At 61.6% G+C, this 21902-nt stretch overlaps 8 protein-coding genes across 8 annotated transcripts; 5 read left to right on the forward strand and 3 right to left on the reverse strand.

Moving 5' to 3' along the window:
* Nucleotides 1-210: 210 nt before the first annotated feature.
* THITE_2117333 (uncharacterized protein) lies at nucleotides 211-4731 on the forward strand. Its single transcript, XM_003654320.1, has 2 exons — nucleotides 211-441; nucleotides 507-4731. The coding sequence occupies exons 1-2, from the start codon at nucleotides 323-325 to the stop codon at nucleotides 4663-4665; spliced, it is 4278 nt and encodes a 1425-aa protein (XP_003654368.1). The 5' UTR covers nucleotides 211-322; the 3' UTR covers nucleotides 4666-4731.
* A 66-nt stretch (nucleotides 4732-4797) lies between these two features.
* THITE_2049771 (uncharacterized protein) lies at nucleotides 4798-5583 on the reverse strand (the record flags this gene model as incomplete). The annotated part of the gene is made up of 1 exon (XM_003654321.1): nucleotides 4798-5583. One exon carries the CDS (start codon nucleotides 5581-5583, stop codon nucleotides 4798-4800), a length of 786 nt encoding a protein of 261 aa, XP_003654369.1.
* Nucleotides 5584-6247: 664 nt separating this feature from the next.
* Nucleotides 6248-6811, forward strand: THITE_2032902 (uncharacterized protein; the record flags this gene model as incomplete). Its single annotated transcript, XM_003654322.1, has 1 exon — nucleotides 6248-6811. A coding segment is annotated over one exon (564 nt), but the record flags the coding sequence as incomplete, so codon positions are not given.
* Nucleotides 6812-7789: 978 nt separating this feature from the next.
* Nucleotides 7790-9045, reverse strand: THITE_2117335 (uncharacterized protein). The gene is made up of 3 exons (XM_003654323.1): nucleotides 8780-9045; nucleotides 8503-8672; nucleotides 7790-8448 (listed from the first exon to the last, which is right to left on the reverse strand). Exons 1-3 carry the CDS (start codon nucleotides 8839-8841, stop codon nucleotides 7799-7801), a joined length of 882 nt encoding a protein of 293 aa, XP_003654371.1. The 5' UTR covers nucleotides 8842-9045; the 3' UTR covers nucleotides 7790-7798.
* Nucleotides 9046-9134: 89 nt separating this feature from the next.
* THITE_2117337 (uncharacterized protein) lies at nucleotides 9135-10270 on the forward strand. Its single transcript, XM_003654324.1, has 2 exons — nucleotides 9135-9296; nucleotides 9485-10270. The coding sequence occupies exons 1-2, from the start codon at nucleotides 9206-9208 to the stop codon at nucleotides 9724-9726; spliced, it is 333 nt and encodes a 110-aa protein (XP_003654372.1). The 5' UTR covers nucleotides 9135-9205; the 3' UTR covers nucleotides 9727-10270.
* A 32-nt stretch (nucleotides 10271-10302) lies between these two features.
* Nucleotides 10303-11845, forward strand: THITE_2050733 (uncharacterized protein; the record flags this gene model as incomplete). The annotated part of the gene is made up of 5 exons (XM_003654325.1): nucleotides 10303-10547; nucleotides 10624-10936; nucleotides 11014-11325; nucleotides 11382-11580; nucleotides 11664-11845. The coding sequence occupies 5 exons, from the start codon at nucleotides 10303-10305 to the stop codon at nucleotides 11843-11845; spliced, it is 1251 nt and encodes a 416-aa protein (XP_003654373.1).
* A 132-nt stretch (nucleotides 11846-11977) lies between these two features.
* Nucleotides 11978-15561, reverse strand: THITE_2117338 (uncharacterized protein). The gene is made up of 2 exons (XM_003654326.1): nucleotides 15159-15561; nucleotides 11978-15076 (listed from the first exon to the last, which is right to left on the reverse strand). Exons 1-2 carry the CDS (start codon nucleotides 15302-15304, stop codon nucleotides 12175-12177), a joined length of 3048 nt encoding a protein of 1015 aa, XP_003654374.1. The 5' UTR covers nucleotides 15305-15561; the 3' UTR covers nucleotides 11978-12174.
* Nucleotides 15562-15756: 195 nt separating this feature from the next.
* THITE_2117340 (uncharacterized protein) lies at nucleotides 15757-19657 on the forward strand. Its single transcript, XM_003654327.1, has 3 exons — nucleotides 15757-17864; nucleotides 17925-19117; nucleotides 19260-19657. The coding sequence occupies exons 1-3, from the start codon at nucleotides 16067-16069 to the stop codon at nucleotides 19341-19343; spliced, it is 3075 nt and encodes a 1024-aa protein (XP_003654375.1). The 5' UTR covers nucleotides 15757-16066; the 3' UTR covers nucleotides 19344-19657.
* Nucleotides 19658-21902: the final 2245 nt, after the last annotated feature.

Consider the following 21902-nt stretch of genomic DNA (forward strand, 5'->3'; position numbering starts at 1 on the left):
CTGCGCTGGTACCTGGCATCGGGGAGATCTCAGTTCTTCCGTCTCCCAAGTGAAAGAACGTATGGGTTTCACTCAGAGCTGAACTGTTGAACACCATCTCGGGTAATTAGTCCTCCCCTCAGATGATTTCGGGCATCGCTTTCATGATCGCCCCACCTCGCCGGCTCCGAAAACCACGCCTTCGCAGAACGCAGGCCGAACGACGGTGACGACACTAGGGCGGACAAACATCAATCTTCATTCCTGCGTAGTATTGCAGGCTTCTCGATCAGTTAATATCATACCAGAGAAGGTACTGCTTCCGCCGACCGGCGCCGCCGCCATGTCCGGCACGAAGTCCCTGCTCAAGGCCATCAACGAGGCCATCCGGCAGCAGAGGTGGGACGATGCAATCGAGGCCGCCGAGGACGTGTTCCAGAAAGACCCCAGAAATTACCAAGCGTACGCGCAATCCCGCCATCTAGCCCCGGCCGCCCTGACTTATGCATGCTGACTCCGACTACCAGACACATCTTTTTGGCGTTCGCCTTGGACAAGAAGAACCTGCCCGACAAGGCGGAGAGGACGTACATGACCGCCACTGGTCTGAAGCCCAGCGACCCGCAGGCATGGCAAGGTCTCATCAAGTTGTACCAGCAGCGACGGGCCCAAAAGCTGGCTCCCTACCAACATGCCGTACTCAACCTAGCCCAGATTTACCGGGACGCCGATGAGATGTACAAGTGCCAGGACGTGGTCGACAAGTTCATTGACTATGCCCGCACTCATGGGAAGCGGGAGCAGTATGTGGACGCGCTGGATCTGATCCTGCCTGAAAGCCCCATCTATCCAGCTCTGGAGGGCCGTGTCCCGCATCCGGCCAAGACGTACGAGATCCAGGCCCAAATCATCGAGGCGGACGAGAAGAAGCGGATCAACACTCTGATCGGCGATCGGCGCACTAGGATAGGCGCCCGCGTGAGCGAGGTCACCCTCGAGGTTAAGCGCGAAGTTTATCAGCAGAGCCGCCTGGATCATGTCTATCGCCAGTTGATCGACTGGGCCACCGACGACGATGTGCGTCGGAAATACGAGGAGAAGCTTTTGCAGTACTGCTACGAGAGGCTGCTTGCCTGGCCCCCGGGCGAGCAGAAGGACAGGGAAGCAGCGATTGTCCGAAAGCTGGCAAATGACATGGTCATCATCAGGCATCCATTCAAATTTGCATGGGACATTGCCATTAACTGGCAGGACCACAAGGACATCCAAGACTGGGACGTGACCGTTCTCAGGCAGTACTGCACCTTTTTTCCCGACAGCGACCTCAGCAGGGTCATCATGGCCTTCCTCACAAGTGACATCTCGCCCTTTCCGAAGGAGGAGGCCCCGAAGCAGCCGGTGACAGGCGCCCGCGCCGAGACCGAAGACGAGAGCGAAGACGACGAGGAAGGGGGCGTCCCCACAACCTACGTTCCGCTGACCGAGGAGGACCGGCTGTTGATGATGATGGAAGGCGGAAGCAGCGCGGACTCGCTCTTCGCGCTCAGGTTGGCGGGAGAGTATTACCAGCACATCGAGGAACACGAGAACAACGTCGAACTCATGCGCAAAGCTCTCGAGCACGTGAGGCTGGAGCGCTCCAGGACAGGGCTCTCGTTCCGAAACAGCGAGGATGCCTTCTCGCTGTGTCTCGGAACCGCCCTAGTGTTCTACCAGTCGCCGCGCCACCACCAGGAAGCCAAAAGCCTGTTTGACGGCGTGCTTGCGCACGAACCGTCGTCGACCCGCGCGATGATTGGCGTCGGCCTGATCTACGAGGAGGAGGAGGAGTACAACGAAGCCATCGACTTCTTGGAGAGGGCCCTGCAACGCGACCCGGACAATCTCCGCGTCAGGACCGAGGCCGCCTGGGTGAAGGCCTTGAAAGGGGACTTTGAGACCAGTAGGCGCGAGCTGGAGAGTTGCCTGCCGCTGCTGAGCAAAAAAGGCCAGACAAACAAGGAACTCCTCGCACAGACCCAGTACCGCGTTGGCTACTGCCTCTGGAACCTCGAGACATCCCGAGCCGCGAGGAAGAACCGTGCCGGGGCCTACGCCTACTTCCTCGAAGCCCTCAAGAGCAACCTCAATTACGCACCCGCCTACACGAGTCTGGGTGTGTACTATGCAGATTACGCCAAGGACAAGAAGAGGGCGCGCCGGTGCTTTCAGAAAGCCCTCGAGCTCTCCCCATCCGAAGTCACTGCGGCCGAGAGGCTCGCCAGATCTTTCGCAGATGACGGCGACTGGGATCGCGTCGAGCTCGTCGCCCAGAGAGTGGTCGATTCCGGCAAGGTCAAACCCCCTCCCGGATCGAAGCGCAAGGGCATCAGCTGGCCCTTTGCTGCCCTGGGCGTGGCAGAACTCAACAAACAAGACTATCGCAAGGCGATTGTCTCGTTCCAGGCAGCCCTTAGGATCTCGCCCGAGGACTATCACTCGTGGGTCGGCCTAGGCGAGAGCTACCACGGCTCCGGCCGGTATATCGCGGCCACCAAGGCGATCCTGAACGCCCAGAAGCTAGAAGCGGCTGTCGACGGCAGCATCTCCGAGGGGACGTGGTTTTCGAAGTTCATCCTTGCCGAAATCAAGCGCGAGTTGGGCGAATTTGACGAGGCCATTGCGCTGTATCGCGAGATTGTCGCTAGCCGCCCGGACGAAGAAGGTGTGGCGATTGCCTTGATGCAAGCTATCGTGGACAGCGCCCGGGACAGCTTGGACAAGGGCTTCTTTGGAAAGGCGGTCGACCTCGCCGTCGAGACGCTGAAGTTTGCGGACCAAGCACCCGGGACAATCAAAGAGACGTTCAATTATTGGAAAGCGGTGGCAGACGCCTGCTCCTTGTTCTCGAGCGTCCAGGGAAGACTGGCCGAGTTTCCGGTCGATCTGGTCCAGCAACTGCTTGGCGCCAATGACTCGGCGCTTGAGCAGGTCGTCGACGTGGACGGGGTCGGCAGCGGCATCACGAACGGGCTAAATTCTGAGGTCAGCCAAATTGGCCCCGACCTGACGCGAGTTCTCCATGCCACCATTCTGGCGCACAAGCGCGCCATCCATGTCTCTGCGAACGACGTGCATGCGCAGGCCGTAGCGTATTACAACCTCGGCTGGGCAGAGTACCGTGCGCACATGTGCCTGCCCATGCAATCCAGAAGGAAAGCGACCAAATACCTGAAGGCGGCGATCGCGTGCTTCAAGCGGGCCATCGAGCTCGAGGCAGGCAACTCCGAGTTCTGGAACGCGCTCGGCGTGGCGACCAGCGGCGTCAACCCGGCCGTCTCACAGCATTCCTTTGTTCGCAGCCTGTACCTGAATGAGGGCGGGGCGCATGCATGGACAAACTTGGGAACCTTGGCTCTGCTCCAGGGCGATGTTCAGTTCGCCAACGAGGCCTTTACGAAAGCCCAGTCGGCCGATCCTGATTACGCTCACGCCTGGCTCGGGCAGGGCCTGGTGGCTCTGCTGCTCGGAGACCGGAAGGAAGCGCGCGGGCTGTTCACCCACGCGATGGACATCTCGGAGAGCTCGTCCCTGGCGACCCGGCGGCACTACGCTGTCTCCATGTTCGATCACATCATGGAGTCGCCGTCCGACGTGCCCGTCGCGTCGCTGATCCAACCTATCCTCGCTCTCAGCCAGCTCCAGGGGCTCAACCCGCAGGAGCTCGCCTACGGCCACCTGTCGGCACTCTTCCAGGAGCGCAACCTCGAGCACGACCGTGCCGTCGCCACGCTCGAGAAGCTCTGCGCCGCCCTCGAAGCAGACTACGAAGTCAGCGAATCGCCCGAGTCGCTCAAGCGGTTCGCTATCGCCAAAGCCGACCTCGCGCGCGCCTACCTCGCGGCCGGCTCGAACGCGGAGGCCGTCGAGGCGGCCGAGCTGGCCATCCAGCTGAGCAGCGACGAGTCCGACAGCGAACTGTCGGCCGACGAGCGCAGGCGGGTCCGGCTCAGCGCCCACGTCACCATGGGCCTGGCGCGGTACTACCAGCAGGGGGGCGGCGTCGACGAGGCGGTGGCGTGCTTCGACTCCGCCATCGAGGAGTCGGACGGCGACCCCGACGTGGCGTGCGTCCTGGCGCAGGTGCTGTGGGCGACGGGCAAGGAGGAGGCGCGCGAGCGCGCGCGCGAGGTGCTGTTCGGCGTCATCGAGCGCGTGCCGCACCACGTGCAGTCGGTGCTGCTCCTGGGCGTGATCGCGCTGCTGGACGAGGACGACGAGAGCCTGGAGGCGGTCGTCGCGGAGCTGCAGGCCCTGCGGGCGAGCGACGAGGGCGTGTCGCCCGCCGACCAAAAGCGGCTAGGCGAGGTGCTGCGCGCTGTCGCGGCCTTCGGGAAGGGCGGTGGCGGCGACGACGCCGAGGAGCTCAAGGCGCACCAGGCGCGCGCCGACGTCATGTTCCACCCACACCTGCCGCACGGGTGGTCGGAGCTGGGCGCGCTGGGCGGGGAGGAAGGCAAGAGCGCGGCCGAGATGGCGTTGCGGGTGGCCCTCAAGGGCGTCGCGCCGAGGGGGGATTTGGCGGCGGAGGAGCTGGCCAGGGCGTATGCCGGCACCGGGAGGGCCGTGGACGCGCAGACGGCGATCATGGTTGCGCCGTGGGAAAAGGCCGGGTGGACGGCTCTGGCCGAGGTCATTCAGGGGTGAGCATGTTTATGCACAGGGCAGCCATGTCTTGGTAGACGGAAAAACGGAAAGAAAAGAAAATAATAGAATGCCAATGCGGGTATCAAAGCATAAAGCAAGAAAGACCTCCTTCCCAGCCCAGATTAAACCGAATCACTCTCTCCTGTCGGCGCCAACAGCCTCCCTCAGCCTGGCCAAGCGCCCGTCGACCCACGCCCGATGCCACGCGTCCACCTTCCCGCCCAGCACCACGCACTGAGCGGGATCCAGCAGCACCACGCCTCTCGCAATCACAGTCCCCGCCCGCAGCAGGATTTTCTCCCCGATGAACGTCTTGCCCACCGCCAGGCGCTCCACCCGCCGCAGCTCGATCGCGTGCACCTTTTGCCCCTTGCAGTCCTGCACCACCAGCTTGTGCGTGCAGCTGCTGCCGCCGGCCCTGCCGCCGGCCCTGCCGCTTCCGCCGCCCGTCACCACCCCTTCCTCCTCACCTCCTTCTCCTCCTTCTCCTTCTCCTCCACCCCCGCCAGCAGCAGCAGCAGCAGCGGCGGCAGGCAGCCGGACGATCTCGCGGCCGCGCGTGCCCTCCCCGCGCGCGAGCGCCTCCAGCGCCTCGACCTGCTCCCACCGCGCGCGCGCCACGTCCTCGATGTCGAGCACCTGCACGACGACGTCGCGCGGCAGCCGCGCCTCGCGCGCCCCCGCGTGCGTCCGCGCCAGGTCCGCCGGCAGCGCGTGCGCCGCCGCGTACCCCGCGTCCAGCAGGCCCGGCGCCGTCAGGTCGGACGCCAGCAGCCGCGTGCGCGCCGTCGCCAGGAGCGAGGCCAGTGGTGGTGGTGGGTGGCGGGTGCTGTTGGTCAGGGCGCGCAGCCAGGGGAGGGAGGGGACGGGCGTGGTGGTGCTGGAGAGCGAGGTTTGCAGTTGGGTGGCGAGGTCCATGCTTTCTTGGGCGAGGGTGTTGACGGATGGAGGTGGAGGTTGTTGGGATGGGTGCGAGGACAGGTTTGAGGGCGAATTGTTGTCGTTGGTGGTTAATGACTGTGGGTTGAGATTGGGAGAGGAGGTTGAAATTCTACTTTGGAATCTGGCTTGGCTGAGTCGGCGGATGCTGGAGAAAAATGATGATCGAGCGCCATGCATGATCTGTTTGACAATTTCAGCGAAGAGGGTCGCTTGGCATCGGGAGAATATGACCGACCTTTTTGTGAGGAGGGAAGTGTATGAATGCCGACTTGAAAATGGCTGATAATTGGTGTTTCACCGCGATCGTGAACCTGGTCGAGTTGCCGAAGTTTAGTGGGGCGAAGCGAGTCCCTGCAGCGCGGGGACCTTGCCGGGATAACTAGCGCGGTCCCACAGAGCCGGGAAGCTCCACCCGACCTTTGCGGCCAAGCTCCGACTGTCAACTGTCAACCACATCCATCCACAGTACTTTGTACACTACACAGTAGCTCGACCAAACCAGCATTCAGCCTCATTTCCACGGAATCCAGTGTCATCCTAGGCGGCATTCACACAGCTTTTGCATACCTTCTGCATCGACCTTTCGGAACCATCTGGCAACGCAATCCCCATTAATTTTCTACGAAAGAGCTCCCTCGCCATGTCCACGATCGCTTCGCCTCGCGACCCGTCCGGGGGAGGCTACCCGCGACGCGCCAACTCATCCATCGCCACGCCCACCTCCTCCTCCCGGCCGAGCCTCGACATGCCCGCCTCCGCCTCAGGCTCTCCCTCCACCGCCGCCGCCGTCCCGTCGCAATCCAAACGCGCCAACCGAGCCGCCCTGCGCGAGTACTACAACCTGCGCAGCCCCCCCACCTCCTCCGCCAGCAACAACAACAACAGCAACAACGGCAGACCGCTGCCCTCCCCACCAATCCTCTCCGTAACAGACCACTTCACCACCACCTCCACCAGCAACCCACCACCTTCTACATCAACAACAGCAACAGACCCGGCCCTGCCCGCGGAACTCGACACGCCGACGTTCCACGCGCCCTCGTACGTCGCGCAGCTGCTCGCGACCAGCAGCCTGGCCGAGCTGCTGCGCGCGTACGCGCGCGTGGCCGCCGAGATCCGCGCGCTCGACGCCGAGCGCAAGGCGCTGGTGTACGACAACTACAGCAAGCTGATCGCGGCCACCGAGACGATCCGGCGCATGAGGGCGGCTGCGGCGGCTGCCGCGGGCCAGGGGCAGGGACTGGGACTGGGGGTGGGCCAGGGGCTAGGCCAGGGGGTGGCGGGCGCGGATGGGCCGCTCGTGGGGGTGAGCAGTGGTGGTGGTGCTGGTGGTGCAAGTGATGAAGGTGGCGGGGAGGGGAAGGCGTTGGGGGAGGTGGTGGAGGGGATTTGGAAGATGGCGGTGGGCGTGCGGGAGGAGCTGCGGGCGCGGTTGGAAGACAAGACGAAAGATGGGGGGGAGGGGGCGAAGGCGGCGGATGGGGAGAGGAGGGCGCGCACGAGGGCATTGGCGAGGGAGGTGGTGCGCGTGCCGGGGCGGCTGAGGGACTTGATGCAGGAAGGGAAGGAGGCGGAAGCCAGGCGCGAGTGGGAGATGCCGAGGCGGCTGTTGGAGCGGTGGCGGGAGCTGGGCGTGGGCGGGGAGGAGGTCGGCGCGTTGATTGAGGAAGGGGATGCGGCGTTGAGGGGCGCAGGGGAGAAGAGCGAGGCTGCTAGTACGGCGACGTGAGAATCTAAACGAGGGCAAGTTGTTGTGTGGTTGATGATAGATGTTGACTGCCTCTTGAGGTGTGACGCAATGGGACACGCTTAAGGGGCAGTAGCTCGGGCCGGATGTCTCTGAGTCTCTTGAACGGATATCGGCTCATGGGCGCGCCTCAATCCACCCAGGCACAGGACCAAGTCACCAGCAGCGGATCAGTCAGCAAAAGGGCGGCCAGACCAGCCACTGGAGCGGCGGCGGAAAGCCTCAATGATATACGAGTTCCCCATGTCAGATTGTCGCCGCCTCCCCGATGTCGCCGTGTCACAGCAGGCATTGACCATGGTCGGTCAGTGGGTTAACGGGGTTCTTTTCAGGAGCTTGGCTATGCGGTTGGCAACGTTGTTGATCTCTCGCGCAGATCGCGATGCTGCGCTCCGTACAACATCACCATTTGCCGGCTTGTTTTAGTCCCACGCTATCCTTGACCTACAGGGCCTCCCAAATCTCAAATGGGTCCCTGTCCTCCTCGCTGACCAGCACCTCGGCCGCCCTGTCCTCTTTCCTCAGCATCTCCTCTAGCTTCGGCCGCAGGACCTGCCGCAGGAATCCGCGCTCCGAGTTGCTGTGGAAGACGGTGAGCACGCACTTGCCCTGCATCACGAGGCGCAGCGCGTTGTGGTGGCTCATCTCGCCCGTGACGATGAGGTCCGCGTCCGTGTCCTTGAGCACGTCGTAGCCGGACCCGGCGCAGACGGCGACCGATCGGATCCGATTCGTCTCGCCTGCCGGGGGCTTCGGACGGGCTACCATGACGTGCTTCATGCCCAACGCGTCGGCGTAGGCCTGCACAATGCGTCGCAGAACCGTCTCGGATTGCAGCTCGATAACCCGTCCGTAGCCGGCGTTCTCGAAACCTACCGGGACGGGGCCTTTGACGGGCTGGGCGACCTTGCGTTCCCCGGACACGCCGAACTGGTCGAGGATGCTGGCAAGCCAGTCGTTCACGCCGCCGATGGCCGCATCGGAGGCGGTGTGCGGGCTGTACACGGCGATGTTGTGCTGGGCCAGGCGCAGGACGATGCGCTGATGCGGGTCGTTGAGGCCGATGGACTTGATTCCTCGGAAGATGAAGGGGTCTGGACTGGTCAACGTGGTTACGACGGAGGGGGCAGGTCATGGTCAGCCCGTACGATAGCTCACAATGACGGAGACCTGCTTGCGGATGGCCTCCTCGGCGACGCGGACGGTCAGGTCGTTGGTGAGCAGAACCCGCGGGGGAACGCCGCCCCTGGCAGGCTCGATGTTCTCCTGCAGCAAGCCCACATTGTCCCAGGCGCGGTCAGCCAGCTCCTCGGGGTAGCTGTGCCGAGCCAATCAGTTAGCCTGTCTTTCATTTTATATTCCCGTTTTCGGGACACGCAAAATCAAGGAGATGTTCCTAAAATCCAGCTATCAAATAATGCTTACAGGGACCGCATGGCCTGCACAACCTGGCGGGTGAAGAGCGGGCTTTGGAGAGCGGGTTCCATGCTGTAAGGCCGTGTGAGAACTGTTGGGCGGAAGGTGCGGGCGGCTGTGGCTGCAATTCGGGGAATCCGGATCCTCAGAAGGGCCGGATAAGCAATCATCTGGCAGTCTGGCAATCAACCAGGCAAGAGCCACTCGCCAGATACATGAGCAAGTGCTGGACCAGGCAAGGTGCTTGCAACCTCTCAAGGCATGGACAAACAGTTTCGTCCTTCGCTAAAACCAACATAACCCTAACCCTCATACATCAGTCGTTCCCCAGGGCCAAGCAAGGGTTTGGCGGGGCTGTTCTTCTGCTCCCGTTATCGGGCCCCCTGCCCATTGTGAACTCACCTCACACCTCGACCACTCCTCCTCTCACTGACGATGGCCCAAACATCGATCACAGAAGACTCAATAAGGGCTGCTCTCATAGAGCGGCTCAAGGCGACTCATGTCGAGGTGCAAGACATGTCTGGTACGCTCTCCCTCACTCCCCTGACGTCATACGTGAAGGCAGCAGCAAGCTGCCCCGCGATGGCGCTATTTGGTCCTTCCCACTGCCGTCTTCCTCAACACAGAGAAACTAAAAACGAAGGGGGGGAAAAAAAAATCAAATGAAATGAAATAAGAAAAACTAACATGCCACGACTTTGAACCACACAGGCGGCTGCGGCCAGTCATTCACCTCGCTGGTCGTCTCGCCCGAGTTCGCGGGCAAGAACTCGCTCAAGAGGCACCGGCTGGTGAACGCGGCGCTCAAGGACGAGATCGCGCAGATCCACGCGTGGAGCGCAAAGTGCCAGACTCCCGAGGAGTACGACAGGGAGATGGCGGCGACGGGCGGCCAGGACAGGCCTCCGCTGGACGGCACCGAGGGCGGGAAGGTGACGGGCATGAGCGAGTGAGCGGTTGACATCGGCACGAGCGAGGGCTGCCAGATGGCTAGGTAGATAGGCCGTCTTGCTTCGTATTTATTTGGGATGTCATGAATAGATGGAAACACAGCTATGCCCCAAGATCAAGCTCGTACATGTCCGCCTTCAAAAAAAAAAAAAAAAAAAAAAGAAAAAGAAAAAGAAAAAGAAAAAAGAAAAAAAGAAAAGAAAAGAAAAGAAAAAAAAGAAAAAAGGAAAAAAAAGAAGAAGAAGAAGGAAGGAAAAAAGAAGGATTAGTTGTGCGAGGTCGGCAAGGGTTGTCACACTGTTTCCTCACCGGGTGCTATGGTGTTTGTCGAAGGGCCGAATCCAATGACGCTGACTTGTTACGACGGTTTGTTTACCAGGTAGCAACTGCTCATTCCATCCCAATGCTTGACACTCGAGAATGTAGTTGGCCGTGGCATCCCAACAGGGGTACATTCTGTGGCGCTTGTGCAAGGCTTCCGCAACCGCCCAACAGCAGGCCACCAGCGACATTCTTACCTGTACCCTAGGTCATGCCGAACGACGCACATACAACGGAGTAGTCAATGGTATTTGCGGATGGCGGCTCTCCTCAAATGGGCAAGAAATCTGACACGACCGCCATTAAGACCCCTCCGGTTTCCGTCAGCGGGCTTCGAGCTCGTCCCAACGGACCACATCCTGGAGGAAGAGCAGTTCGATGAGTTCAAAGCGGGACAATACTTCCCGGTGAGAATCGGGGATGTATACGACTCCAAGTACCAGGTGCTGGGCAAGCTGGGGTTTGGCACCACATCTACCGTGTGGCTCGCCCGCAACCTGCAGTACGTAGTTCCGTCTCCGTATCCCCCCCCCCCCCCTCGCCTGGCGAACTAACCCTGTTTCCTCTGGACAACGCAGAGACCACGGGCATGTAGCGCTCAAGGTCTACACGCGAGACGCTCCCCATTCTCGAGAAGTCGAGACCTACCGCTCCGTCAGCCGCGCCAACCCGTCACACCCAGGCTTCCGCCACGTGCGGAAGGCCCTGGGCAGCTTCGTGCTCCATTACCCCCGAGGCGACCACACCTGTCTTGTCCTAGAGCCGCTGTGGGACAGCTGGAAGGACCTCGCCCGGCGAAACCCAGCCAACCGGTTCACCGAACCGCTGCTGAAGGCCGGCTTACGGGAGGTGTTCCTCGCGCTCGACTACCTTCACACGGAGTGCAGGTTCGTCCACACCGGCAAGTACACGTCACTTTCATGGGCGGCATGATTGCTCTGTCTTCTACCCCCCCGGAAGTTAACAAGTGTGCCACAGACATCAAAGCCGACAACATCCTCCAAGAGATCAGGGACAAGGGCATCCTCCATGCCTTCACCCAGGCCGAGCTGGAACAGCCAAGCCCTCGCAAATTTGTAGATGGCAGGCCGATTTACCTGTCTCGGCGGTTCAACCTACCCAAGAAGTTCGGTGAAGTCGTACTGAGCGACTTCGGCGCGGCGGTTCGCGGCGACCAGAAGCGGAACCACGACGCGCAGCCGAACGTCTACCACTCGCCGGAGGTGATGCTGAAGGTGGACTGGAGCTACCCAGTGGATATCTGGAACATTGGGGTCATGGTTCGTCCGTTCGCTTTACCATCCTCAGCATTCTAAGTGCCGTGACCGGGGGCAAGTCCGCTAACCCGCGCCGCCCTGCCCTGCATCAGATCTGGGACGTCTTCGAAGGGCGACACCTCTTCTACGGCGACGACCCGAACGGCAAGGGGTACTCCACCCGCGCCCACCTCGCCGAGGTGATCGGGATGCTTGGGCCCCCTCCAATAGACCTGCTCCAGCGAGGCGTGAGAAGCAAGGAATTCTTCACCGAAGACGGTAATACTACTACTTCCATGCCAAGCCACCTTTCGTCTGCGGTGCCGCCCTGCGACTAACTAACTGGCGATCCCTTCCCGCAGGACAATGGACGGCGGACATTCCCATTCCGGAAAACACCAGCCTTGAGGCGGCCGAGGCGCACCTGGAGGGCGAGAACAAGGCCGCGTTCCTCTCGTTCGTGAGGGGAATGCTCCAGTGGCGGCTGGAAGATAGGAAGACGGCGAAGGAACTGCTCCAGGATCCGTGGCTCAATAGCAAGTGAGGGAACGAGTTGGGACCAGCCATGGGGAGGCGGTCGGAACTTCCACATCAATGGCCGGTGCTGGCCTTCGTTGGAAAAACCAGTGGGCACGCAACAACAAGTCCCCAGCACCGCTGACCGGGACGTGGCACGGTAGTCGACAGAACGAGGCGTCGTCTGAGCGCGGATGTATCCCATCTAGGCACTGCAACTCATATAACTACATAATTTATAACATCCACACCTAGCCCCGCAAACCGCAGCCAAACCAAGCCCTTTGATATCCGTCTCCAGTGATATATACCCCCTAAGCCGGTAAACACCCCCCTACCCTCCGCAAGCCCCATGGATTACGCACCAGCAACAACAGCCAGCCCCTCATATATCTTCCGGCGCACCTCATAAAAAGTCGCCATCATACCGCCCCTACCCGCCCCACTCATACGTCCACCAGCACCACCACCTGGACCACCAGCAGCAACAGCGTCCAGCGCGGCGAACGGCAGCGCAACGCTCTCGATCTCGACGCGCCCCGCCGCCGTCTTGCGCACCGCCACGGTGCCGTCGATCAGCAGCGTGCCCTCGCCGCGGAACTCGGCCGTGTGGCCGGCGCCGAGCATCGCGCGGCGCAGGTCGGCCAGCCGCAGGTCGCCGACGTGCAGCGGCCGGGCGGCGGAGCGGACGGCGGAGGCGAGCGTCGGCGGGACGACGTCGAGTGTGGGTAGTGCTGGTGTTGGTGGTTTGGTATTGTTGTTCGTTGTTGTTGTGGCGGAGGTCGTGCTGGTGGCGGTGCCGTCAGGCTCGGCGGCGGCCGGCGGGGCGGTGCTGGTGGTGCCGTCCTCGAGTTTCTGGCGCTTGTTCGCGGTGTCGCCGTCGCCGGCTTCCGGGGCGTCGGCCGATTGGAGGGCAATTTCTCCCCCGGGCAGGAGCAGGCCGGTGACTGTGACGATGCCCAGGCCGCGCACGTTCTGCCACTTGAGCCGCTTGACGAAGGGGTCGGCGAGCCTGACGACCCAGGCGTTGGTGTCGACCGAGGCGTCGACCGCGGCGCCGACGGCGGGCGTGAACACATCGACCGAGCTCTGTGACGACTCGGACGTGAGCTGCGCGCCGAGTAGTTTCTTGCAGTCCGCGGCTAGCGCCAGGGTCTCGTCCTCGGCACCGGCCACGAGAATCAGCTTGCGCGGCTGAATCAGGGGGATCAGCATGTGCAGACTGCGCTTGTCGTGGAGGCCGCTGAAGTCGACAAAGGCGATGCGCAGGTTGACCGAGACGGTCTGCGAGGTAACCACGAGCTTGGCTGGGCCGATCACGGCTTCCTCTTCGTCTTCGAGCTGGTCGAGTTCATCACCGCCTTGGCCGTCAGAGAGCGAGGCAGCCTCGGCCTCGTCCGAAAGCGCACGCTTGAGCTGCGGGCGTTTGTTGGGTCCCGAGGCACCCTTGGCCGCGCCACCAACGTCGTCAAACCGGCGCTTCTTGCCCAGGCCTTGTTCTTGCCTGTTCCCATCCTGCGCCTCCTCTTGGCCGTCGGCGTCTGCCCGCTCTTCGGCGCGGAGGTACTCCTCAGGCCGGATGAGCTCGCCAAATTCGTCGTTCCGTTTCCGTCGTATCACCGTCGGGAACATACGTTCTCTGCCCTTCTTGCCCCTGACATCGAAATCGTACACGCCCCTCTTCTTGAGCAGGATGGTAATGCCCAGGTCCTCGTCCTTGAGGACCACCTTTTTGCGGCTGGCCTGGCCTATTGTTGTAGACACGTTCAGCGCCTTGCCTTGCCGTTCCGTCTCGGACTCCTCCGATTCGGTTGTCGTTTCCGAGGCATCGTCCACAACCTCGGCCGACGATTCCAGCGCGGCAGCTCCACTACTTTGCAGAGTCGCTTGAAGCTGCCGCTGTGTCGCGAGCCACTGCTGGTAGAGTCCTAATTCGTCGCCCTCCAGTGCCTGCCGCGTGGTCTCCGTCAACTCCAACTCACGCCCGCCCCCGTATACCTGCTCAAAGGTGTCGCCGCTGCTCGTTTGCTCGACAGCAACGCCATCTTTCCGCTCCTTCCACCACTCCCACAGTGTCCTCGCGATTGACGTCCTGCCATGGCTGAGGTTCGGCTTCTCCGTGAGCACAACGAGATTCCTTGCGTCCCCGGCGATCGCTTTCAGCACCTCCTTGGAGAAGCCCCATTCTAAGCTGGCATCTGTAGCAAGGATGACTTTGCCCTTTGGCTCGGAATCGCCTGCCTCCTGTTGCAAGATCCGTTCGACTTGCGCTTTGCGCTCCAGTAGCCTCAGGTACTTGAAGTCGAAGGGGCCAGCGTCTCGGCCTTTGCCTCCGCCGGCGCCGCTGTTCGCCCCCCTGGTACCGCCGGCCACCGCCTCAAACTCCCGCACGATACTGTCGTCCATCCACTCCAGCATGCTCCTTGCGTTGCGCATGGTGCTGCCGATGCTGCGACCCGCCAGATAGACCTTGGTCGACTTGAAAACATCGTTGTCCTTGGCGACCTCGGCCCGCCAGGCATGCTCCAGGAGGTAGGCGAGTTCCAGTACTCGTGCGCTCGAATCTACCGGAATAAGGACGGTCCCGCCGCGGGCGATGCAAAGCTTAATCGACTCCAGCAGCTGCTCATCACGTCGCCCGCGTGCGATTGCCGTCTCGGGCGTCCTGCTGCTGCATACCAGGGCGGTCGGCTTGCGGAGTTGTTCGATGACCTCGGCACCGCCTGCGCCTCCTAGCCCTCCTCCCAGCCAGGCGGCGCCGGAGAAGACGTTCTCACGGGCCTGGTTCCAGTCGACGGCGTACACAATGGACTCGAGGCCGTGCTGGATGTGCCAGATCGTCCCGCCAAGCGTATGCCCCGAGTTGTATGCTGTGATTGTCAGACCATTTAGCGGGGGAGAGAAGGGCGACGGGAGCGGTTGGTGGGGCTGCGAGTATTTGAGCGGCTGGATCAGGGAGAAGTAGCGCGCGATCTCTTCGGGGGTCGGCGGCTGGAGCAGAAGGTTATGGTCTGCGGATGACGTCTGCGCGTACGAGTACGCGACCTCGGCGAGCGAAGTCGGGGATATGGTGGTCGCGGCGACCGGGGTCGAGGCGTAGAGATCCTGGGTCAGGGTGCGGCCGAGGTCGATGACGGGCCGCGTCGCGTAGACGGGGATGCGCGTGAATAGGGGGAAGTGTTTGCAGCAGTGCGCATATGCGCCGAGGTGGTCTACGGTCGCATGGGTCAAGAGGATCAAGGACAAGGTGGGAATGTGTCTAATCAGCCGGGGTTAGCAGCCAGTTCTTCTTCTTCCTCGTCTCTGCTGGGCGCCAAGTTGATGCGATGTGGCAAGCGTACTTTTCCAATTCGCGGAGCCTTTCGGCATCGAACGACTCGTCCCAGCCAACGTCCACCAGCACCTTGACGCCGCCATCGAGTTCTAAGAGCGATTGCGACGCCGTCGATTCGGAGAGAGCGCCCTGCAGCGGGGTGAAGCTGAACATGGCTGCTGCGTCGCTGTGTGTTCGGTGTCGCTACCGGAGCTGAGGCATGGTCCAGGTTTGGTTTTGTTTGTGGCTTCTTTCTATCCTTTTTCTTTCCTCTCTTCCTTTGAATGGCTGGCTGGCGAGAGGAACTCGACGTCACCGATGGTCGCTGTCGGGGTGGGATGTTGATGTTGACAAGAATATGCAGATCTGCATAGTGTATCTGGACGAATTCCAGATCAGCGCGGCACGGCACCACTGAATGGGGCTGGGCTGGATCCATGGATTGGTTCCATTGTCGCGTCAAGTGGCACCGGCACGCGACGGCCGGCAGAAAGAACGGGCCTGCTCTCTTCGGAAGGCGGTAGCCAGCGGCAGGCCGGCCGCCAGCTCCCGCTTGGCTCAATTGGCCCCAGGAACAGTCCGGGACCCCTGCTCAAGGCGCGACGAAAAAGGACAGCTTGGAGCTCGGCGGTCCCGCACCGCAACATGCAAGTGGGACGCTGCGGACAACACCCAAGAGAGCCAAAAGACATCGATTCGTCTCGGTTCGGGCCACCTTGCGCAAATACACCAATAGTGTACTGTACATCCGCACGCGGACGCGGGGCACTGTCAATTCCCGACCTCGTTCGATTATGAGGCTGGCCGACGTGAACGTCAACGTCTTGTGCGAAAGCGGCCCCCGGTGACAATCCTGAGACGCAGCGACGCAGCGACGCAGCGACGCAGAGAAGTGTCTCCATCGGGAGTTGATGCGCGTTGTTGCCACCGACTGCGATGGCCGATTACTCCATGTACCACGCCCTGGGCCAGGGCGAGCTGCTCGATCCCAACGACCCGAACCGCACGACCCAGCCCGCCCCGCCGCAGTTCCAACCCCCCGTCGCGACGAACCCCTACGAACAAGTCGCCGGCCCGCAGCAGTACTATGGCGGACCGTCCCCTCCCCAGGCACCCGGAGGATACGCGCCTCCCCAGGCGGGCGGCTACTTCCCAGCCCAGCAACAACCCCCGGCCGACGATGCTGGCTTGGCCGCCCAGATGGGCGGCATGACGCTGGGGGCCGACACATCCCACGGGACCGTCAGAAAGAAGAAGAAGGACCGCCACGCATATCACACGGTTGAGGCACCCGGGGGCTCGTCCCAGCCCTTCAATGGGATGCCCCCAGCCGGCACCCCCGCCACGGCCTACCTCAACGCCGATCCTTCGGTGGCCGCCGCCCGCTACGGCGCCCCCCGGATACCCCCTCAGACCAGCCAATTCCCGGCCGCCGTCAGCCCGAGCTTCTCCCCAACCCCGGCGTCGCCCGCCGAGTTTGCCGCGAGGAGTGGCTATGCCGACGCCGCGGCCCCCGCGTCAACCATGGTCGCCGCCCCGGGGCAGAATCGCGTGTCGCCGGACGAGATGCCTAGCGTGCCCCTCTCCCGGGACTCTGTCCAGCAGTACTTCCTCACCAACGTGTACCCCACCTTCGAGCGTCTGGTCCCTCCTCCAGCCACCGTTTCGTTCGTCGCCTTTGACCAGGGCAATGCCTCGCCCAAGTATGCGCGCCTCACCCTGAACAACATCCCTGCCACCGCCGAAGGGCTGCGGAGTACAGGCCTGCCCCTCGGTCTCATCCTGCAGCCGCTGGCTCCACTCCAGGCTGGCGAGCTCGAGATCCCCGTTCTGGACTTTGGCGACGCTGGCCCCCCACGCTGCCACAGGTGCCGCGCCTACATCAATCCCTTTATGATGTTCCGCTCCGGCGGAAACAAGTTTGTCTGCAACCTCTGCGGCTATGCCAACGACACCCCCCCAGAGTACTTCTGCGCCACCAGCCCGCAGGGCGTCCGCGTCGACCGCGACCAGCGGCCCGAACTGACGCGAGGGACGGTCGAGTTCGTCGTGCCCAAGGAATACTGGACGCGACAGCCCGTTGGGCTGCGCTATCTCTTCCTGATCGACGTAACACAAGAGTCCTTCAACAAGGGCTTCCTCGAAGCTTTCTGCGACGGAATTTTGCGAGCCCTGTACGGCGCCGAGGACGACGAGGACAAGGATGAAAACGGCGAGGTCAGGCGGAGGATACCGGCCGGCGCCAAGGTCGGCTTCGTCACGTTTGATAAGGAAGTGCACTTCTACAACGTCAGCCCGGCATTGGAGCAAGCCCAGATGATGATCATGCCGGACATCGAGGATCCTTTCGTCCCGCTCAGCGAAGGACTGTTCGTGGATCCTTACGAGTCCAAGGCGGTGATTAGCTCCCTGTTGACTCGGCTGCCGCAAATGTTCTCCACCATTAAGAACCCCGAGCCGGCCCTCTTGTCGACCCTGAATGCCGCAGTAGCCGCCCTGGAGCAAACTGGAGGCAAGATCTTCTGCTCCCTCTCTGCCCTCCCCACATGGGGCCCTGGCCGCTTGTTCTTGAGGGACGATGGCAAGCACCCCGGCGGCGAACCTGACAAAAAGCTGTTCAGCACTGAGCACCCCGCTTGGAGGAAAACGGCCGAGAAGATGGTTTCCGTCGGCGTGGGCGTTGACTTCTTTATGGCGGCCCCATCAGGCGGTTACCTAGACATCGCAACAGTCGGTGAGTGAACGGATGCCAATTCTAGCTTGATCTGTTCCCCTTTCCCTAACTTCATATCAGGCTATGTGTCTGCGACCACTGGTGGCGAGGTGTTCTACTATCCCAACTTCATAGCGCCTCGGGACAACACCAAGCTGTCATTGGAAATCAAGCATTCGGTGACTCGCGAGACGGGCTACCAAGCCCTGATGAAAGTCAGATGCTCCAACGGCCTGCAGGTGTCAGCCTACCACGGCAACTTCGTGCAGCACACCTTCGGCGCCGACCTCGAGATCGGCGTCATCGACGCCGACAAGGCGATCGGCGTGACCTTCGGCTACGACGGGAAGCTCGACTCGAAGCTCGACGCGCACTTCCAGGCGGCCCTGCTCTACACATCCGCCTCAGGCCAGCGGAGAGTCAGGTGCATCAACGTCATCGCCGGGGTCAGCGAGAATGCTCGCGACAGCATCAAGTTCATCGATCAGGATGCCGTCTACACGACGCTCGCCAAGGAGGCCTCCACCAAGCTGGCCACCACGTCCAGCACGCTCAAAGACGTCCGCCTCAGCCTGACCGAAAAGACGATCGACGTGCTGGCCAACTACCGCAAGAACTTCCTCTCACAGGCGCACCCGCCCAGCCAGCTCGTCATGCCCGAGCGGCTTAAGGAGTTCTCCATGTACATGCTCGGCCTGCTCAAGTGCCGCGCCTTCAAGGGCGGCAGCGAGACCACGGACCGGCGGGTGCACGAGATGCGTCTCATCCGCTCCATGGGCCCGCTCGAGCTGAGCCTGTACCTCTACCCGCGCATGATCCCAATCCACAACCTGCAGCCCGAGGAAGGCTTCCCGGACCCGCAGACGGGCCACCTGCGCATGCCGCCCAGCATCCGCACCTCCTTCTCCCGCGTCGAGCCCGGCGGCGTCTACATCGTCGACAACGGCCAGCAGACCCTGCTGTGGTTCCACGCGCAGACCTCGCCCAACCTGATCGCCGACCTCTTCGGCGAGGACAAGACGTCGCTGCAGAGCCTCGACGCCTACACGTCGACCCTGCCCGTGCTGCAGACGCACCTGAACGCGCAGGTCCGCAACATCCTCGAGTTCCTCCGCACCATGCGCGGGTCCAAGGGCCTGACGATCCAGCTGGCCCGGCAGGGGATCGACGGCGCCGAGTACGAGTTCGCGCGCATGCTGGTCGAGGACCGGAATAACGAGGCGCAGAGCTATGTCGACTGGCTGGTGCATCTCCATAAGGGCGTGCAGTTGGAGGTGAGTCTTAACCCGTCCACCCGTTCGTAGTTCCGCTTCAGGTCCCGTCACGTTCGGACGTGCTCTGCCCCCCCAATCTAACCTGACATGACCTGCCTTGCTTTCGCTGAGTTGTGCTGACAAGCATGCGAATATGATACAGCTTGCGGGTCAGCGGAAACGGGAGGACACGACCGAGTCCTCGGCCCTGTCGGGCTTTAGTGGGCTAAGGCCATCATATTGGTAGACGCTGCGGGGCGTGAGTCGCGTTGGGAGGAGAATGATGGATAGGTAAATTGGGCGGCGGCTAGGGAGTCGATCGAGTACATACGCCTGATACAGTCGGGATCGAGAGCCCAGCCTCGAACGAGATGGTAGATACCAAAAATGCGATGCAGTATGATATGATACGACAATCAACATTTGGACGGCGTGGGTTTGTTACTGCCATGCTAGGCCTGCCGGACGGGACGCCCTCTGACGCGGTGTCTTCCTCGAATTCTAGCAATCCACTCTGACTCCCTTCCCCTGTCATGGGCCTTCCTTTCCTTCTCTTCTTCCCACCACCCCACGAACCCCCATTTTTTTCCCTTCTTTATTCCTCCCTGTCTCCATTCCTGTGCCTCTCCCCTCCATCCCAACAAATCGGCGGACACCCGCAAGCGCCTCAACAACGAGCTCATCCCTGAGTATTTGTTGTTTTATTGTTGGCGCTTCACGGCCGGTCCGGGGCCACGCAGTGGCCCTGCGAAATGCCTGTGGCATGTGTGGACGCGCGTGAGCTAGCTAAATACATACAGAGGAAAAAGCCTTGCCCCCTCCCCTCTCCCCCGTGCCATCCATAACAGCGACTCCAGCCCCTTGGGCGCCTCTGGACGGCGTTCCTCCAGCCGCCTTGTTAGCCACTCCTACTACTCTCTTCTCCATTTAGGAGGACCTCGTGCGAGCGTTGAGTTCATGGCTCGTGCCTGCCTACGTGCTTGCCCGCCTGTCAAACGTGTGCCTGCCTGCCCGCCTGCCTGTCTGCCTGCCTGTCAGTCTGCCTGTCTGCCTGCCCGCCTGTCTGCCTGCCGCCTCTGCCGGCGGCGTGTCTTTCGGCTTGCCCTTGCCGGCCGAGAAGGTCGAAGCCGGTGATACGCCACGGCTTGCCATGCCTTCGGCGTCGCCGAGGTGTAGTTACATACAGTGTCCATACGAGAGGAGCTTGTCCCCCCGAAGGACCAGCCCCAAGGCACTTACTCAAACCGAACTCGACGGTGCCATGCCGTGCCGCGCCGCGCTGCTTCGCTTCTCGCCGGTCTCAAATCACCTATACCATGTGTGTAAGCCAGGACGCCCTTGCGGATGACTATTGTGTTCTGGCCCCCCGTTCTGGCGCCTCAACGCTGCTCGCTTCAGCCCCCCAGCCCCCGGACGCAACCATAGCCGACGTCCTCCTGGTGTATGTACGGAATACTTCCGTACAAGAGTTTGAGGTCTATGTAGTGCATGTACACAATAGCAATCGTTCGTTGCTGTCGCTGTCCCCACCAGCCGACCGCCTTGGTGGGGGGTCGACCGGAGCCAGCCGCGGCCGGGCGTCTGGGCTTGCTCGTTTGTCTACACTATGTAGTGTACTGTAAAGGTGCTTAGAACCGTACAGCACGTACAGTATGTAGTGTAGACTGGCACCATGGGCGCAGGTGGCATGTGTCGGTTGTCTCTCTCTTTTTGGCGCAGATCCGTATGTCCTTCCCCCGGTCAGGACAGGGGCAAGCTTACACTAGTTAGCGAGGATAGACTACACTAGTCAGTTACCGTCTGCTCGGATGGTGGTCATGACAATGGCAGTACCGCTTGGTTGGGTGACGGGCGGTCGTGGCGGTGGCTGCGGCGGCAGTTACACTATTGCCGCCGCCTCTCGGTCCCTGGTGTTTGGTGCCGAGCTGCACACCGCAGTTGGGACGCGCCGGATGGGCGGAGAGCGAGGCTGGGAGGCTTGGGGACCTGCATGGAACTTTCTTTTTTGTTTCTCTACAGTACACACTGTCCTATTCTGGCCTTTTGGCTGTCTGTCGGTATGGCCGTCTGTCTGTCTGCCGCCTGCCTGCCTGCCTGTCGAGACGAGGCTTGATGGGTGTCTCCCGGCGTCCTGGCCGGTGCGGGTGCGACTCACCGCCATTTCTTCTCTAACGGGACCCCGGGATCTTATCCGCCTCGTTTGCGAGCGGGAATGGTGAGTATACTTGGAGCTAGTTAACCACATTCCAAGCGCACTCGGTTCCTGGTGCTGTCCGAAACCGAGTGAATCCTGTGAGGCCTAGCGTAGGATGCCGTGTATAACGTTACATCCACATCACTTGCCCATAACGGCCCGGCATTAGTCGCCGTCAACGCGTGTCGCCCTTACGGCCCTATGCATGTAAATGTCTCTGCCAGCCCGTCGCTGGTGACCTGATTCTTCCGTCCGTTGTGGCCGTTTCCGTTTTCCTCGCCAATATGACTCTTGGACCATAGATTGTGAATATACCTTACCCCTGCCCAAGGACAACCTCCAGATTAACTAGGAGGAAAGGGAGGGTGTGTCACTCTATTCATCTTTGTGGGACCATCAGGTCTGATGAGGGGCGGCCTGGGGCGCTTGTTTGGGCGATCTGTATGACTCGATCTCACACCATATCTGCCTCCGGCCTTGTGTGTGTGTTGCCCCCGAGATTTGTGCTACCGAGGGGTGACTGCAGCCGCGCTTGTGTCACGGCACTATCGGGAATGCGCCGCATGGTTACATGAGCTCTTCACCGCCCAAGTCCACTCAGCAGACGGACGG

This window comes from Thermothielavioides terrestris, chromosome 3 (assembly GCF_000226115.1).
Source record: "Thermothielavioides terrestris NRRL 8126 chromosome 3, complete sequence".
Taxonomy (NCBI): Eukaryota; Fungi; Ascomycota; class Sordariomycetes; order Sordariales; family Chaetomiaceae; genus Thermothielavioides; species Thermothielavioides terrestris.